Source organism: Manis javanica, chromosome 15 (assembly GCF_040802235.1).
Source record: "Manis javanica isolate MJ-LG chromosome 15, MJ_LKY, whole genome shotgun sequence".
Classification (NCBI taxonomy): Eukaryota; Metazoa; Chordata; class Mammalia; order Pholidota; family Manidae; genus Manis; species Manis javanica.
In genome coordinates this window covers 32,139,669-32,158,623 of record NC_133170.1, presented here as the reverse complement: position 1 = coordinate 32,158,623, position 18,955 = coordinate 32,139,669, and the positions used below count along the sequence as shown (strand labels likewise).

The window sequence follows — 18,955 nt, the reverse complement described above, 5'->3', positions numbered from 1 at the left end:
GCGGCTGTGATCTGCTCCCTCCAGGGAGTTCTCTCTTGGTGAGATCGCCCCAGGCCCACACATATGTGAGCCCAGGAAGGCAGAGGTCAGCCGAGCACCCTCACCATTGTTGTCCTCCAACACCTCCTGCAGGGGCCTCTGGGCTACCAGGACCTGCCAACCCCACGCTTAGAGCAGGACCCAGACTCCTGGGCATGGCCTCCAGGGCCCCCGCCGGCCACCTCCCTCCCTCCCTCCTCACCTCACTCAGGTGCTCAGCCTCAGACACCGCTCAGCCCCTCTCACCACACCTGGCCCCGGGGCTGCCTCCTCACAGCCCTGGCCACCCTGTCAGCCTCACAGGCCTCTTTTACTTTCTTCTTCACAGCATTGACAGAGTTCTGAAATGGTCCTGTTTATGACTCTGCCTTGCAGTTTACTGACTGGCTTCACAGAACATGAGCTTCTTGAGGGCAAAGACCTTGTTTGTCTCTGCACATTTTGTACTTCCAGCACTGGCCTGTACCTCGCAGGCATTCTATAACTAGTTATTGAAAGAATGCATGAATGACTATACTGATACCAAGTCAATGCTCTGTTGATCAAAGAACCACAGATGTGAATATAATCCTCTCCTGGATTACAAAAAATGAACAAAAAAGAGATCAGAGGGCAAAGACACTTGTCAAAGGTCACCCAGCTAGTGAGGAGCAGGGAAAGGTCTGGAATGCAGGCTCCTGGCCCCTTGTTTGCTGTTCTTACCATCACATGATGCCTCTCCAGAACCCCAGCCCATGAGTAAGTTCCCTTAGCCACGCATCCCTCAGTTATTTCTCCACCAAATATTCACCAAGTTGTTCTACATTCAAGAACAATCCGTGGAGCTAGAGTCCAAATCCAGACAACTGGGAGCCCTTGTCTACCCAGCAGGCACCACCCTGGCCATGAGGAAGCCTCACTGGGGGCTCCCTGGGATGGTCCCACAGGCCATCTGTCCTCGGGCTGCTCCCAGAGTGAAGTTAGGGCCTCTCCCCATCCCAGGACAGAGATTCTCCAGTCCAGGATGGGCCCTCTGCCAGAAATATGACAAGAGCACGCAGCTACAGATGCGGTGAGGGTGGGCAGCACCTAGAGGGTATGGCACAAGTTTACTGAGATGCCACGTATCTGCTGAGAGCTTCTCCCTATCTGGAGTGAACCTTGGCAATGATAAGCTGCTGGCCCCGAGTGCCCGGGAAGGGGAAAGAGCCGGCCCAGGCCTTCCCTGGGTGGTCACAGTATTTAAGGAACCTAGGGGCAGTGGGGCCCTGTGGCCTGGCAAGGGGCCTCCTCCTTCCCACTCTGGGCCCAGCAGGAGCTGGGAGGTGTAGGGCTGGGCCTGCTGTAACATAGGGAGCTGCCCGGCCACATTTCCAACTCTGATTGCATTTTTCACACATCTGAGGCCAGTGGGCTGAGAAGGCCAGAAAGGGAGGGGAGGAATGGGTCCTGAGTTAAGATCTCAGACCCTCCGGGTGGACAGGCCCTTTGCTAGCCATGCCACTGTCCATTAGGCAGTGCGACTGTGACAGGCATGGGAGTCCCCTGCTGGCACCCGCACCCACACCAAGGCACCTTTGTCAGCCAGGCACTCAGCTGGTACAGACCAAGCTCCTGCGGTGCCCAGGTCCCATGCTGGAACTGGATGTGAACCCTGCTTGCACACTGCTTCCTGGGTGCTAGCAGAGGAGCTGCTCCTCAGAGACGTATGTCCAAGTCCCAACCCCCAGTACCTGTGACTGTGACCCTATTTGGAAACAGGGTCTTTGCAGACATAACTGAGTTCATATGAGGTGACACTGGATTAGGGAGGCCCTGAGCCAATGGATCGTGTCCTTATGAGAGGAGGGAAATGCAGCCACTGATGGTCAGATTGGAGGAGATCCACATGAAGGGAGGCAGAGATGGAGGGATGCGTCTGGGAGCCAGGGCTCCCCGGGTGCTAGAGGTGCGGAGCCAGCAGCCAGTGCCTCCACGGAGGACTTCTGGCCTCCTGAACCAGGAGAGAAGAGGCTCTGCTGTCGTAAGCCACTGACTTTGTGGTGATTTCTTTGGCAGCCCTACCAGACAAATGCTGTGAGAGACACGGGCAAGTAGAAGAGCTGAGATAGGGGGTGTCGGGAATGCCAGGGAAACGTGAAGGGGCAGGGAAAGCTTCCCGCAGGAAGTGACTTCTGCTCTGAGCCTTGAGGAGGAGTAACAGCCAGAGAACAGACTTATGAGGTTGCCCCCTGGGTCAGGGAAGGCTTCCTGAGAGCCACTCTGGGCGGGGATACCTGACCCACTGCCTTCAGCCAGCAAAGTGGAGGAAACGGCCACCCAGATGCCGCAAGATGAGCAGGAGCCCCAAAGCGAAGGGGCAGACACCTGCTCATGTCCAGCGGCCAGGGGCCGGATGGGCAGGAGGGAACTGGGGAGAGGCGCATGGCGGTTTTCCACTGCTGCGTGACAAGATACCACGAACTTAGTGGCTTGAAACCAAACCCCTTTGTAGGTCCCCAAGACTGTAGGTCAGGTTAGCCGCCGGCTCGGGCACCTCAAGAATGAGGTTGGCCCAGCAGCAGCCATGTCCTCATCTGGACCTCGGAGTCCTTTCAAGCCCGTTCAGGTTGTGGGAATTCAGTCCTGTGCTGGCCGTCAGCCCAGGGTCGCTCTCAGCGCCTAGAGGTCACACTCAGACCTTGCTGCAGGGCCCCTCCATCTTCAACAGCAGCACCAGAGAAGGTCTCAGGCATCACATTGCCCTGCACTTCGAATCTGTGTCACCAGGGAGCTGACTCCACTCACTTTTAAGGGACTACCCTGGGTTAGACACTCCCCTTCCTTTTTCCCCTTTCTTCAAGTCACAGGTGTGCTATCCCTTTATATTCACAGACATTCTCTCGAGGGGAGAGAACTGTATAGAGGGGCAGGTCACTGGGGGCCATCCCAGAGTCCAGCCCGCCACAGCGGCCACCAAGATGGGCCCACACAGACTGAGACCACCCGTGTCCCTGTGCCTTTCTCCTCTGGCATCTACTGCCTTTATTCCTCCCAAAAAGCTCTCCTGAGGCCTGCAGCTCATTCCTCCAGGTGACCCCTGCCCAGACATGCCTCCCCTGTGAACTTTGACTCCCCTTTGACACTGCGGTGTGGCTGTGCCCACAGAAGCCTGTGGTGGTACAGGGATCAGAGGCCAGCTGCTGCTCTCCCCTCCCCATGCCAGCTTTAGAAGGCCACCTCCAAGGTAGGGACGGCGGGAGCACCCAGGCCAGGCCGCAGGTCACTCTCTCACCAGTTCTTGCCCATTAGCCTGGCGGAGGCGGTGCTCAGAGCCTGACTCAGCTCCCCACACCTTCTCTCTAAGGCCCATCCCTGAGCAGTGACCCAGTGCACCTGCACTTTGCAGCATGAACACAGCCTGGCCTCAGAACGATGCCACCTGCCCTCTGCCTTCCCACTCAAGCAGGGTCCCTCTGCCAGTTGGTTGTTGGGAGGCCCAGCTCCCTGGGCCCCAAGGGATGCACACGGAAGCCTCAGCCTATGAGCTCCCTCCTGGACATGCCCATCTTTCTGTGTTCTCTATATCTGCCCCTGTTCCTAAAACCCCAAAGGCCTGGAGGGAGAGCCCTTCCCAGGCCGGTTCCAGCTGTGTGCTTGCTGGGAACAGGGAGAGAAGGCCCAGCGTTTTCCTATCACTTCTGCTCCATATCTGAGGAAGGCTTTGCAAGTCGCCGGATGGTACGAAAGGACTATGTGACAGCACTCTCGGCTGTGCCCAGCTAAACCAGGCCCATGGAGGGAACAGAGAGGGCACTGAAGGAGCTGCCTGCCTCGGGCTCCTGTGCCAGCTGTTTCCAGGCCACACACAGGGCCAGGATGCGACGGCCACCCCTCGCCCGGCCTTCCCAGCTCCAGCAGCCCAGCTGAGGCCTCAGCAGCAAGCAGCCTATGGCCAGCCAGCTCACCATCCATCCTGGAAAGGTCAGGGACTAAATTTGGAACTTGGCTTTTCGTTCTTTCGAATCTCCAAGTTATCTTGAGAGGAGGCTGAGGAAAAAGGTTCACAGAGAAATATGCCAGAAAAAAAGGGAGTATTTCAGAGATGGAAAATATCTGTCCAGTTTTAAAGCAACAGTACAGTAGGTGCTATGATGACGTGGACACATGTGCATGGCACTCCGTGTCGGCCGGAGCACTTCTATGCCTCCTCTCTGTGGGCCTGCTGTGGCCTTGCAAGACAGGGGCTATACCTGCTTCACAGCAAGGAAAACTGAGACCTAGGAAGTAAAGTACAAGGCCAGGCCACTAGCTGGCGGCCGAACTGGAGCAGAACCCAGGAGGCCGCTCTGAGCCCCGCACTTCCTCCCCACTCGCTGGCCAGGCCGTGCCTTGCTAGTGTTTCTGGGTCTCCTGCGGGCCTGCAGTGCTCAGCATGTCCCGTGAAGCTGGACACCTTGAAACGGATCTGGCTCTCGCCTGGGGCTTGGTGCCCTGGAGGTCCCCTCTGGCGCCCTGTCCTGGCCCCACCATGGGGCTCTACTGACGGGCCCGGTGGCTCCAGGAACTGCTGCCATGACTCAGTCCCCGAGAAGTTCTCAGCTTTTCCCAGGAAGCCAGGCTGAAACTGCCCCCCTCCCCTGCCCCACAGGAGTCTCTCGCCTACTTAGGAGGAGGCCTGGGGCCTGCTTGGCTAAGGGTCTCAGCTGACAGGGTCACTGGTCCTTGGGAGACTAAGGGCCTCAAAGCTGAGTGTCCTGCTCAGGCTGCAGAAGGTGGAAGTGAGCCTGCCCCTCAGGCCCCTCATGCACTTTCCGATGGCCCGCAGGGGCTCTGTGCCCCTAAGACTCTCACAGACACTATACAGCCTGAGGGGGTTCTTCCTCACATTTGGCGCTCTAACATTCTAATCACGATATTCTAAGCAAAATACCATCCTCAGTCCCCCTGGGGAGGCCACAGAGCAGAGCAACTAAGGGCGCAGGCACAGGAGCTACTCTGTGGGGACCTCCTTTTCCTGTCACTGCTGTACAGCCTGGGGCAAAGGAGTTCACTTCTCTGCCTCAGTTTCCTGATCTTTAAAATGGGATGATTATACTGACAGTGGTCTCAGGGGGTTGTCAGATGACTAAATGAGCCTTGTAACGACCAAGGGTGGGATGCCTGAGCATAGACATCAGTACTGGTACTAGTCAGAAGGCAGTAACCCAACGACTTCAGCCAGACAGAAATCGGTAAGAACAGAGGGAATCGGACAAAAAGCCTCTGAGACCCAAAGTCAATGTGCTAAAATCCATAAATTAAAGCTAATGCACTTCATTCGTAAGTAAGCCTCCCCATCAGAATCTGTTGACTTACTCTGCACAGAACTCTAATGGATTCAGTTATCTTGTTTCCAAGTCCACAGGAGGCAGGAAGCAGCAAATTAAAAGGCTCAGCTCTGGAGCAGGTAGCACCCAACGGGATGGTGCATGAATAGAGAGCCCCAGCCCCCCAATGACAGTGTGTGGGGCCATTTGGGGTATCTTTGCTCCCCAGTGGCTTCCCGGTAGTACAGCAGGCTCAGTCACTGGAATTTCTAATGATTGTGCAGTCCCACTGGAAGGATGAAATATATTCCAAATTTTTCTTTTAAGGACCCAGGCAGGGATTTGTATTTTATATTCTAAGAAGACTGTCTTCAAATATGCTTAGATTAAAAGGAACTTGGTACATGAAAAGGGTCCCATTACATAGAGTGTGAATATATAAGAAACATTTTCCCCCAAAAATGAATACAGAGGGATAAAAATGGAGCAAGAGGTGTCACTGTACTTAGACCTCAAAGCCTCATCTCCTCTCACCCCATCTGCTGGCAAATGCAGAGCAGACAATGCCTCCTCCTCTGAAATATTTAGTGAGGAAACACTGAACCAGCAAGTGCCCCAGGCACTCCAAGGGGTATGACGATTAGATAAAGCACAGCTCCATCAGGGAGCATGCCATCCCATCGGAAACGCCAAGGCCCTAGTGCAGTCAACGTGCCGGGCTTTGCTGGGCTGGCCTTACAACACAGCCCGTCCTGCTCCCAGCTCTGTCCTTTCGCCTAATGGCAACAGTCCTCGGGGCAAGGGCTTTTCCCTCTGTGTGTGGCTTCACACCTCTGCATTTCCACCGTGCGGCATTTGCCACCGTGTGTTCCAAGGAGCACTCTTTCTCAAGCTATGGGTGGTGGAAGGCTTGGCAAGGGCCTGCGTGCCCAGCCTGTCCAGGGAGCTGCTGCAGGCTGATGGCTGGGTCACACACCAGGGATAACTGCCTAACCATACGACAGCATCTTCACTCGCAGCCCCATTTCACAGGGCAGATTATTGCAGTTCTCTGAGCTTCAGTGTCCTTATCTGTAAAATGGGAATAATTGCAGTATCCTTCCCATAGGGTTATTAGAGGCTTAAGTGCATTAATATACACCAAGCACTTCAGACAGCATCTACACATGGGGTAAACTTGTAAATAGTGCCTATTACTATCATTATTATTATTATTATTATTATTATTATTATTATTATTATTATTATGTTAAAGACTCCACAAAGTCTTACAATAAAGTAATTTGTTTAACTTTGGTTACCTCAGCATTTGAACCAAACTTGTTTTTTAATACCTGCTAATACCGCTACAAAGTGTATAATCTTCAAAACGTTTTCACATCTGCCTCCTTCTATGCTCCATCCTATCTATTCCAGAGAACCACTAGAGCAAAGAGCCCAGCCAACGGTTTCATGCGGTCCTGCATTCAAGTTAGGTCTGCTTCTCACCAAGTCACTTTACTTCTCTGAGATGCAATTTCCTCGTCTGAAATAAAGGGACACTATCTGGCAGGATTTGCTCACTCATCCCTTCATCCACTCAACAACTATTTATCAAGACCCCGTCGGGGGCCGGTTACTGCTCAGGGCACAGAGGACAGAGTGGTGAATAACACGGGCTGATTCGCTCCCCTGGAGTAAATAGTATATTATAACTTCTTGTTGTGGGGATTGGCAATAGCGTATACAATGCACAGGCACCTGGTGGTCACTCATGAAAGGTAATTATTATGACTAAACAGGTTTTATTACTCCCAATTTCCAGAAAAGACACAAGCAAAGGTTAAGGGACTGACCTAAGGCCACATGGTGCAGGTCTCTCTCTCCCTAGGTCAGCACCTGCCACCCTGGCTCCAGAACAGCTTTTTAATGCACAACCCTGTCAGATCCCACTCAGCCCCGCTCAATCAGAACCTCGGAGGGGGGCTCTTCCCCAGCTGGAGCACTTTCCCAGGGTGCTGTATCAGGCTAATGCTCCATCCAAGCACACACTCCTTCCCCAACCCCACTGCCTGCTCATGGCACACCGCAGAGAGGGCCAGCATGTGAGGCACTGGCTGCGCCGCTTGTTACCTGTAGTTATCTATTGGAGCATTTTTCAGCCCTAGTACTTTTGCGGTTTATTGTCTGGTGCATTAGGATGACACATACAAGAGAGTGATAATAAGTCTTGTTTTGCTATGATCACCATTGTTGATGCATGAAAGCCCCACAAAGACTTCTGGCTCTTAGGCAAAACAGATGATGAAAGAAATCACAGCTCACTGCAGGGGAAAGATGAGGGACAACCACCCGGGTGTTTTTATTTACTTTACAAATAGCAGCTCTGACCTGGGACTGCACACTCCTCTCAGAGCCCAGCAGGCAGACCTCAGACTCATATCGGTGGTCTAAATGCGGGACCCTGTGGGGAGGGAGTCTTCAGCCCAGCACTGCCCAGGAGCAGGGGAACCTCAACATTACAGTGCCCAGCACATCCCAGCAACCTGAGCTATGCCGGGAAGGGACACAGGGTTGTTCCAGGCACAAAACACCCATGGTGGGGGATCTGCACAGACCACCCAGGGTTCTGAATGCATCTCTGCTTCCCTCCCAGTATAGCCAGATTATGGGTGCCAATCTTGCCAGATTAGAGTTGCCAGAAACAAGAGCTTCTTGGTCTCCTCTACCACCCTTCTGAGGCAAAAGCTAGTCTGAAGGGCCATTGATTCTGACTTACCCCTGGAACCAGATGGAGGGGATGATGTTCAGCTGCTGGTTTTGAGTTCTAAGGCACAACACATGTCTGCCTGTGCCATGCATTGTTCTCAGAGTTTTATTTATGCCCATAATCCTCACACCAGCCTATGATGCCACTCTCGTTAGTGTCCCAAATTCACAGCAATGAATGGAAAAATCTCACATCTCAACTGTCTTCCTAGTGCAGGTGCAGCCTGTCTGACGAGCCCATTCCCCTTGAGCTCTCCCCATCCCCTAATGGGGAAGTAAAGCCCGGCCCCAACGACTCCTTTTGCAGCCTCTTCTCTTCCGCCCTCCACCTCTGCTTAAAGTCTGGCTCTTGCTTCAGGAAGTACACAACACAGTTCTTTGCACAAGGTCAAATGCCAAATATATTCTCTTAATATTTCAACTCAAGCCAAGTCTTTGTGGCCTTTGGGGTCTGCAGAGACCTGGGAGTTTTCCACACACAATGAGTCTGCTCTGCTCAGAGAGGCTGTTCAGCAGGCATCATACAATTCACCTCCTGGGTAGCGGCTATCGGCAGAGCGGGTTTACAGTTGCTATGTTATAAATGATGTACTGCATCACAGGTGGCACTGCCAATAACAAGACTGTGAATAATAAAGAAAGAAATGTCCTGTCACGGGCCAGTTCAGGTTGCATTATGCCTCACTAGCATGAGGAAAAGAGAACAAAGATGATGGATCTGGGTGCAAAAGTATACGTTAGATGGAGCATAAAACAAGCAGGATTAATTTAAATAATGAGAGAAAGACCTAAAAAAAAATTCTGTAGTGGAATACTTTTCATCTCTTGGAAAGAGAAGAAAGCAAAGTTCTAGAAAAATAAATGGGGATGCTATTATTAGGTGGGAGAAAGGCAAGAGCAGAGGGGATGGCCAGAGGGCAACAAGCCTGTGGGACACGCCGACAGAAGCGAGTGCGGAGGCGGCTGCCAGCAGGTGTGGGGGGACGTCTGATTTTGCTACAGTGGAAGTGTGCTTTGCTGAACAGATGATTCTCAAACCCAGAGGAGTGGGGACCCTCTGGGCAGTCCACACGTCTCACCTTTCCGTGGGACCCTAGAGAAAGCCGTGGGCAGACCCAGCAGGTGGGAGTGTGCAGACGGCGGGTGGCTCCATGAGGGTGAACATGCTCACAGGCAGGCCGCAGTCCCCTGCATCAGAGCCCCCTGGGGGCCTGTGAAGACACACTGCCAGGCCCACTCCAGACACACAGGAGGGCACTCTCTGGGCAGGGCCTTGGGATCTGCATTTTCACCAACTCTTTGTGTAATTCTCATGCCACCAAAGTATAAGAGCCATTGCGTCTTCATCTCTCCTTTGCTCTTTCTCAGAGCAGGACTCAAAGTTAGAAATTCTTTACTTGAAGAAACAGGAAAGCACTATGAATGCCTGGGAATAGGGGCTGATGACCAGTCAGGTGTGGGGGCTCCTGGCCCCTTGGGTAGGGCACAATCTGAGTAGGGCAGGTCTGGAATCAAACCTTTGCTTGACAGCTTTGTAAGTCTGTATCTGAATCTGGAGTTCCTCCGTCTCTCAAGCCTCAGTTTCCCAGGCCGGTGGGATGGAGGCAGTGCCCCCTCCAGGGCCCTGGGGAAGAGGAGGTGGATGGGGACCATGCAGTGCCAGCTCTGTGGGCCGAGCAACCTGAAGATGCCGCACACAACACGCCCAGGCACAGCCCGTCCTCCCTCTCATCACACAGCTGCCCTGGAAACCAACAGGGAAGTCCCTGCGTGAGCGCCAGCCTCTCCCTGCCTGTGGCCCTGCCCACCTGACATCATGCGAGTCACTCTGACCTCCTCCCTCCCCTTGGCATGCTCCACTGCGCAGAACCCAGATTTGGGGGCTTTTAATGGCAACACACCACACTTAGCTTCCTTTGTAGGCCCAAAGGCATTTGTCTGAACTTCCTGGGCCTTAGTGTCTTCATCTGTTAAATGGGAACAGCAGTGCCAACAGATCCTCCCGGGAGGCAGCTGTGAGGGTCATGTAAGACAAACCACAGAGCTCTCAGAAGGCTGCCTGGTGGCATCTCCACCTGCCCATTCCAGGCTCCCACTTAACAGCCTACAGTGGCCCTCATTCCCTTCCCCATAAATGTGACCTTCCTCCTGCAGCTGCTCCTGCCTCATGCACATCACCATCCTGGGGGTAGCTTTCTCCTTCACCCACTAAACCCAGCCAAAAGAGTCCAGGCAAGCTGCCCTCCTAAACCCACCATCTTCTCTACCCCTGTTGCCATTATCTGGATTCCATTTCTTTTCTCTTTGCAAACAGTGAGGCCTCCATCTGAGCAATCTTCCACATGCTGGAAAAGCACCCTCTCCAGAACATGCCTCTGGACTCAGGAGTCTCCTGACCTGAAAATCCTCAGGATCTCTTACTGTTCAGCTGTCAGCATGGGCCATGAGACACCCAGCACATGTCTCTTCTTCACTCAAAACCAGCACCCTGTCCTCTGGTCATAAAAGAGCACAACCACAGGGCCTTTGCACCTGTTATCTCAGCCTGAAATGCCTGTTTGGGCTTGCAATCACCTCTTATTTGGGAGAAACAGTTCAAATATGTCCCCCTTTGTTTGGCCTCTCCTGATTCCCTCCCCAATAGCAAAATGAATCAGTCCCTCCTCCCTGACATCCTGACCCCTGTAAGGCTTTTCACTATTTGCAAATACCTTCTTCACTGACTTCAGAACAAGACACAAATTTTTTTCCTTAAAGTTTCAGATTAAATGTTAAATTAAGCTGCAGGGACTGTGGGGACCCATGCTGGGGGAGGGAGGTGGACACACAGTGAAGTATATGTGATGGACAATGCCCCTGCATTTCCAGGGCATCTAGGAGAGACCTTGCTTGCACTCGTTTTTACACCGTGAAGAGTTCTTGCCTGTTAAGAGACAAGGTCATGCTCAGAAGGCTGCAGCTAGTGCAGGGCCTGTCATCTCTTGCCATGTCCTCACTCAGCATTTGCTGGCCAGCTCTAGAACCCATCCCCAGTACGCAGCCCAGGCCGAGCTGTAACATGCAAAAGTTGGCTCACAACAAACACCATACCCAATATGGGGCTGGGGCTCATTGTAAAAAATGGGGAATGGCAGAGATGTGCATTATTTATTGGCTGAAGGGGCCAAAGAAAGTGTCAAAGGTGAAAAAGCAAACGAATTACACCCATGGTATTGGCAGCAGCCAGCAGCAATAGAAAGGAGACTCTTGAAACCCCCCTGCTCCCTATATAAACCATCCCATCAGACAGTCCAGTCCCGCTAATTACTGGAAGGTGCTGATGATGGGAAAGATGCGCTTTTCTGGAATCACACGAAAAGTTAGGTAACTTTGCAGGGGAGGAAGAGAGGCAGGATTTTCCTATGCGCTCCAGCAGATGCATCCCAGAGTGCCCCAATTTTGCCAGCTGCATTCCAGAGCTCTTTTCCTCCCATGCCCAGACGGAAGAAAGGCCTTTGTAATGACTTCACGCTGAGCCAAAAGTAAACACACTCCGCACTTTTTCCATGAACAGATTCTAACCCCAAATTGCCAGCACGGGCCTCCCAACAATCCAAATGGAAAGCCACCTTTCCCAAGAAAATAAAACCTTTTTAACTAAATAATACTCCTTGGCTACAAAAGCAAACTTTCCTAAAAGCTTCCTAGAAATTATTTATTGCGCAGCAATACTATCATCACCTGAGTAAACTCCACCAATGGAACAAAGGCACTTAAAATAAATACAACAAATGATCCAAGAATAAAAGCTTGCTCCTGCAAACACCTGCACTTGCAACTTAGGCAGCACATTTTGTAGCAGGCCCAGGACTGCTACACACACATATACACATACCTAATTGGAATATTCTTTCTGAAAACAGGCTGTGATAAGACAGGTGTTGATTTGAATAAAGAGCAAAATAGCACTCCAGATCCAAGCTCAGCAGCACTTCCATGCATGTCAGACACACATCTCATGTCTCTCCACATTCTAATGTGAGTCCTGCTGTCCGAGCTCAGTCTTCCACCAAGCAAAGATCAGGGACCTGGGACGAAGGACTTACCAGGTTGGAATTAGTAGCGTTGGAGTCATCTTCTGGGAAGGGAATATAGATCGCTAAGGCCACACAATTGGCAAAAATAGTCAGTAAAATAATTATTTCAAATGGTCTGAGGAAGGGAGTTAAGGAAGTTAATGCAGCAAAAAGTACAAGTGAAACAAACATACATACACATATATATTTATACTTAAAAATGAATCAAAGATTCATACAAATTTTGTTTAAATAATACATTCCAAGCCCCTTGTATTCTGAAAAGAAACATATGCCTTTTTAAGTGCTTCTAATGGGTCCCCGCCAAAATTTTTCCTAATATGTCAAAAGCAGTGGAGGCCAGTCGCGTGCCAGAGTAAACACAGATTTCTAAAAACTTTTTTTCCCCTTCTTTTATTTATTTAGATTGCATTGGACTTCATTCCCTCATGTGCTCAGGTTGCTCATGAAGAGCAGGGCCTGCTCCCGTCAGGACGCTGTGCCCCTCTGTCCCCCTTTCCTCCAGCCTCACAAGCTGCATGTAGACAAGAAGGGCTTGGGAGAGGCAGAACCTAGGGGAATCTAGACAGAGACTGGCCTTCAAGATTTTGCATGGAAATTTGGAGACTTTACTTTTGATCTTTTACTTTGAAGTTAAGAGATCTTTTTTCTTTCTCCTTTATTCTCCAATAGCTTCTGGAGAATGTGAACCAGGGCCTCTGGCCCCCAGAGGACAGAGGCAGTGGGTGCCCTGTCCCTTTAGGGTAGGGCAGCCACCTTCCCTGGAAGACCAGCTCTATGTACAACACTGAAAACCTCTTCCGCCTGAGGAGGCCCCGCCTCTGGTGACAGGCCAATGTCCCAGGCCCTTGGCTTCTCTGCTGGCATGGGCAGTGGCCTGGAGGGGAGGCCAAGGCTTGCTCACCGGCAGTAGGGCACTCCGGGAGGGTCCTCTGCCCATTTCTTTATCAAAACATCAGGCAGAACACATTCTCAAGAGAAACATGAGATGATGTGATGAGACCTCTTCTGTTTGCACCACAACTGAAGGCTGGAAGGGGGGAGCTTCAGAGACAGGGCCCAGTTTATGCCTTTCCAGCCCTGCCTCCCAACCTCAGCAAGTCCCCAGGCTGGCGAAGGGGGCCCAACAGGAGGAGGGTGGAAACTCCTGGAAGAGGGGACCAACCTCATTTTCCAGCGAAACCTGTACTCAACAAAATTAACAAATGTTGAAGCAGGAAGAGACCTTAGAGACCAACTGGTCCAAGCCCCTGAGGAACCCCCAGCAGGTACTGACCAGCCAGGACTAGGACCCAGATGCCCTGACTGCAGAGTCCAGTGTTCACTCCCCTGCCACAGATGGACTCTGACCTATGTTCACAGGGCAGCTCTGCACCTGGAGGGAATCTGGGGCTCCGCAGCCAGCATGCTGGCAGTTGATCACCCTCAGCCACAGGCATGGCCGTGGGTCGGGTCACCCAGCACACCTCCTGAAGGTTGTCATTTCCTGTGTGTGCCCTGCTGTCAAGAAGACAGCAGGCAGCAGACCTGTCCAACTCCCAACTGGACAGAGAAAAGAGGACCGCCTCTCCCAGAGCCCAGGCTGGCAAACAGTGGAGCCGGGACCACAGCCAAAGTACCGGGCTCCTCTTCCCAGATGCCATGCTGCCCTCGGGCTGGCCGAAGAGCCAGGGATGGTCAGGGTGGCTATGGCGATGCCGATGACACTCCACAGCCATCATGGCGACAGGAAGGACCACAGCTGACATTTATTGAGAGCTTATCTATGCCACCATCCTGACGGCCCTGCATGGGCACCCTGAGTGGAAAGGCCAGCTATCAACCCCACTTCTAAATGAGGAAACTGGGGTACAGAGAGGTCTAACAAAGGGTAAATGCCAATTTACCCAAGGTCACATTTCTCACAGTCAGACGGGATTCACACTCAGGGCATCTGGCTCAGAGTCCGAGTCTGTGAGGATCACTGTGCTGGAGTCTTGGCCACCCTCGCTCGTGGTCAGGGAGCTCATTCTTGGCCACCTCCTGTGCACCACCTCTTCCCCCAGAGTCCTTTCCCCACTGCCTAGAAAAGTGACACTGAGCCCAGAGATTGGGTGGCTTACTCCCATCAACTGGTCCCCAGGGCCGCCCCCACCAGGGCAGGAAGGAGCATCAAGTCAACTAAGCCCAACCTCACACCTCTGGTCCTCAAAAGCAGCCCGCTGCCCCCCAAGAGTCGGTGATGCTATGCTCGAGGCGTTTCTCACACTATCAGTTCCACCTCATCCCTCTGCTCTGGCTGCCTGTCCATTGTCTTGTGCAAAGTGCCAGTCACTGCTGGTGAAGATGATGTGTAGAGAACCAAGCAGGCCAATAAGAAAAGCCATCAACTGCAACATGGAGGAGAACCCAGCTGTGCCCCGGAAGATACTGTCACCCTGTAGTGGCCACAGCCTCTTTCATACTGCCTGCTCTACAGAATGACAACATTGAACTCCACTCCTCCAAGGAGCACAGACTGGCGTGCACCCAGCCCATCCCCTTCCCTGGCTAGCTGCCCTTCCCAGGCAATCTGGGGGCACCACCTGACCAGGGCTGCTGTGGTTGGGCCCACCTCCTCTCCTGCAGGGGGTGGGCACCTCCCAGGAGGGGTGGCTGCAGCACCCCACTGCCAGCTGGGGGGACACTGAGCTGGCTGAGGCCCACAGTGGGCACCCTGAGCACCAGCCTTGTTAACAATGCTGCCGACTCCATCAAGGGCCTTTTCACGCATCCCTGGCTGCAGCCTACTCGGCATGACTCATGTCCATGGTCCTTCAGGGACCCCCACTCTCTGCCTCCTGTGCAATACTTTCACCTCTCCCCTCTCCCCTTCCTCCCCGGCTCTCGTCTGCACTCCATTCTCCTCGCCAGAGACCCACCCATCCCAGGAGGGGAAAGAGCAGACTCCAAGTGAGGCCATGCTCCCTGAAGCATCCCCAGTAGGCTTCCACACCTCCAGACTGCGCGGTCCTAGGAGAGGACTGTGGTGACTCTGTCAGAGGTGAAAAACTGCACCCCTGGGGGCTCGGGTGACCCATGACCACTCGGCACACAGGTGCAGGGCCACAGTGGGGGCTGCGCAGGCCCAGACCCCTGGCCCACTGTGTTCCAGGTGGCCTGGGGGACATTCCCTGAACATCCACTCTAGCATCTTTCTTCTGGACTCTGGGCCTAGGGAGTGTGGCATGTGCATGGGGCTGAGATTCAAGGAACCTGGATCTAACACCCTGCTCTGTCAGTTTCCAGTCATAGGATCTGGGCAAGTTCTTCGGGGCCTCCAGGCCCCACCGCCTGCTCTCTGGGGGAGCCCGGCCTCCATGGTCCCCAGCACTGCCACTCCAGGGCCCTGACTGGAAAATCATGCAGTGGCCTGTGCTGCCCCCAACAGGGAGCCACTCTCTCAGGGAAGTGGTTACCCGGGAACTAGAGCCATGTCTGGCATCTCAGGATACACGGGCCTGCTCTGCAGCTGGAGCCGCTGGGCACTGAGTGGTTCCAACAGTTCAGAACTGACATTTCTTGCTAAACAGAAACATCCTTCTCTCCCAAGTCATCTTCTTCTACCTTTCAACCACCACCCAAGACTTTTAAACCTTACCAGAGAAATTCATGAGTGAGACCTAACACTCCCATCCTGAAGCCCGGGGACAAGGTTGCCCCTGCCCGGATGAGCTATTCTGATAAACACACCCAACGCTGAGTACCCGGGCTCCAGTTCTGTATCTCACTGAACACGTGACCTTACGGAGCTCAGTGTCATCATCACTGGGGAAGTCAGGGGCAGCCCTACTAATCTTTAAGGTCTTTTCCATCTCCACAACCCCACGACTTCTGTGTTGGTAAGGAGCCTGTAAAGCCACCAGGAGAACCTGGCCCTTCAAAGCCGGGTTCTCTGAAGAACCCACTCACTGGGTTCTATACGTACAAAGTGGACCTGTGTTTAAAACTCCAGACCAGTGTTCTCCACTTTGGCTGAACATTAGAATCACCTGGCAAGTTTTAAGATACGCCTGGATGGAGCTCAGGCACCTGCAGTTTGTTATAGCTTCCCAAGTGACACTCTGTGCAGCCAAGGTTGAGAGCCACTGCTTTGAGGCCTCATACCAAGAGCCAGGGTCACTGAGCACAGCCTTCTGACATCTCCTGTGCTCCTTCTCCCTGGAGATAGGGGAGGCCACAGAGCCATGCCAGGGCCACGCTGCGGGAGGAGCAGAAGGCGATGGAGGAGCAGCATGTCGCCCCATCAGCCCAGCACATTCACGAACCCTGTGAAAGCTCAGCTGGGTGAAATACTTCATAACCTCCAAGGCTCCTATTCTTGAATGCTGCTTAATATATATATCTTATAATCATATGATAATTATCTAAATTATAATCATATGACTTATATAATTGTATGACAATAGTTATATGGTCATATAATTACGTATATTATATTTTGTATGCATGTACACATATGTACACACAGACACGTGGGGAGCCTGTTACTCAGGCAGATTCCTGGGCCCCAGCCCCAGAGATTCTGACTCCTGGAGTCTCAGGTAGGGCCTGGAACTCTGCGTTCGAACAGCACCTGGCGGTGCAGATGCAGTAGGTCTGAGAATCACTTTGTAGCTCCAGATTGGCCAGTGCAGCCCATGGCCCTGAGGCACCCTGCCCAGCCCAGAACACAAAGGATACTTCCACTCCACGATGCTGATGCACGCCCGCCGGAGGGGGTTCCGCAGGGTCAGGCAGAGCAGGGCGCGGGGCGGGCGCGTGGCGGGGGTGCTGCCCTGCTTCTTGGGCTTCCCATACTGCTGCCGTTTCCGCTGCGTGGAGCTAACTGTGGAGATGGTCGCATTGCCAGCGCTGCCCATCAGCTTGGCCTGCCGGGCTGCATCAATGGCTGCCTGCCAGGACAGAGCCGCCCCCGGCGTGGGGATGTGCTCAGGTGCGAGCCCCGCAGCTGCGTTGGCATTCATGTTGGCGTGAGCTGGGCGCGGGCTCCCATAGTTGGAACCTGCAGGAGGGGAGGACAGGGAGCAGCAGTTACTAGGGAGGAAACAGGAGAGTGTGTGATATTTCTGGATCTCGGACTCAGTTTTAAAAATTCTTATTTCAAACCTGCAGGAGCCTGTGATGTGGCACATGGAAACACTGGTGTATGATGCTGAGAAAATCAGAATTCTGAGCCAGTGCTAGTTCAGCCTAGGTCAGCTGTGTGACTTTGGACATGCCACTTACCCTCCCTGGTCTCATTGCCTCATTTCAGACAGAAGAGGCATGAGATGCATGCATTACAGCATGTATGACTCAGAGGGAAGGAGGATGCAGACGAGGACACACAGGCAGTGCAGTGTATGTCAATTACATACATACTTAGGAGAACACATAGAAATAAAAGGATACTCATTAAATGGAATAGAATGGTTGTTAAAGGAAGGTGAAGAGGAAAACAGAAGTAGGATATGGGGATAGAAAGGAAGAATGAATGAATGAATGAATGACAGCCATCGCATGAATCAATGATGACAAATGTACAATGAACTGAAGAGTATAATTCACTCAAATCTCTGCACCTGAGTTCCAAAACTAAAAATAGATATAATAATATTAAGGAATTGGGCCAAAGTAAGGTCACATTGAGGCACTTCAAACTCATCTGGGCAATGAGTACTGATTGGATAGGAGGGTGCAGGGGGCTGTGATGGTTTAAAGTGTATCAGCAAATCCTTTGACACCCCTCCTACTAAGTGATAGGACCTATGCCCCTCCTTCAAAATGGGGTTGTTCTTTGGTGGCTGTTTGGACAAAGTACCACAGAAGTGACAGTGTATGACTTCCAAGGCCAGGTCAAAGAAAATGCAGCCCAAGCCCAGAGGCTGCCATGCTGTGAGGAAACCCCACTAGCCAACATGGAGAGCCCACGTGCAGAAAGGGGCCCAGCCCCCCACTGCTCCAGGCACCACCCGACTGCAACCTCCTGAGAGACCTCTAGCCAGAACCTCCCGGCCAAACCCTTCCTGAGTTCCTGTCCATAGAAAGGTATTTGTAACCATAAGCCACTTTGTTTGGGATGATTCTTATATAGCATTTGACATCTGGGAAGGGGAGCTGTGTGTGGCAGGGAGGGGACAGAGGGAAGGGAATCTGTGCAGGCACCTGAAATCCAGGGTACAGGTGTCTGCACCACTCCAGTCTAAGGGCAATCAACACCTTCAAAACTGTAGCTAAGATACCGCCATCCCTGGTGGGCACTATCAGTCTGGTTCCCTGGATGCTGCACCCTAGAATCCTACAAGGTGCACCAAGCGATCAGCTCAGCTTGGGCCCAACCTGAACACCCAGACCAGATGCACGAACTTGAGACTTGTCAACCAGCCAGATACAGCAGGAAGGGAAGCCACGGAGAACAGGATGACCCCATAGGCAGTAGGCCTGGCATCTGGAGGCCACGTCAGTCCCTGCCTGGGAGATTGGCTGGAACAGCCAGACCCATGTACACACATCCCTTCCAAGTCCCCACGGTGACCCTCTTCTATGCTCAGTGTACACAAGATTCTTCCTGGGAAGCTACTGGGCCCGGAACAAACTGCCTTGTGGAACCCCGGCCCTCTCCTCATTGCAACTCATGAGTGTTCAGACCAACACTTGGCCCCCCTTCCAGCAACCTCTCCCCATGTCTTATCTTGGGCTGATCCTTCTATATTTGACCTTCAACATAACTTTTGCTCCCAGAGTTACCTGCTGTCTAGATCCTATCAACCCCACCACCAGCATGTCCCCTGTGGGGACCAGTTCAGCGATGGGCACATGGTCCAG

At 52.7% G+C, this 18,955-nt stretch overlaps 1 protein-coding gene across 27 annotated transcripts in view; it reads right to left on the bottom strand.

The window, feature by feature from the left end:
* CACNA1C (calcium voltage-gated channel subunit alpha1 C) overlaps nucleotides 1–18,955 on the bottom strand; it is a 654,724-nt gene that overhangs the window by 510,458 nt on the left and 125,311 nt on the right. For all 27 annotated transcript variants that reach the window (XM_037014885.2, XM_037014891.2, XM_037014892.2 and 24 more), the window contains exons 2-3: nucleotides 16,832–17,153; nucleotides 12,140–12,245 (exon numbers count right to left, since the gene is read on the bottom strand). In XM_037014885.2, coding sequence (XP_036870780.1) covers nucleotides 12,140–12,245; nucleotides 16,832–17,153 — 428 coding nt within the window. The remainder of the gene's footprint in view (nucleotides 1–12,139; nucleotides 12,246–16,831; nucleotides 17,154–18,955) is intronic.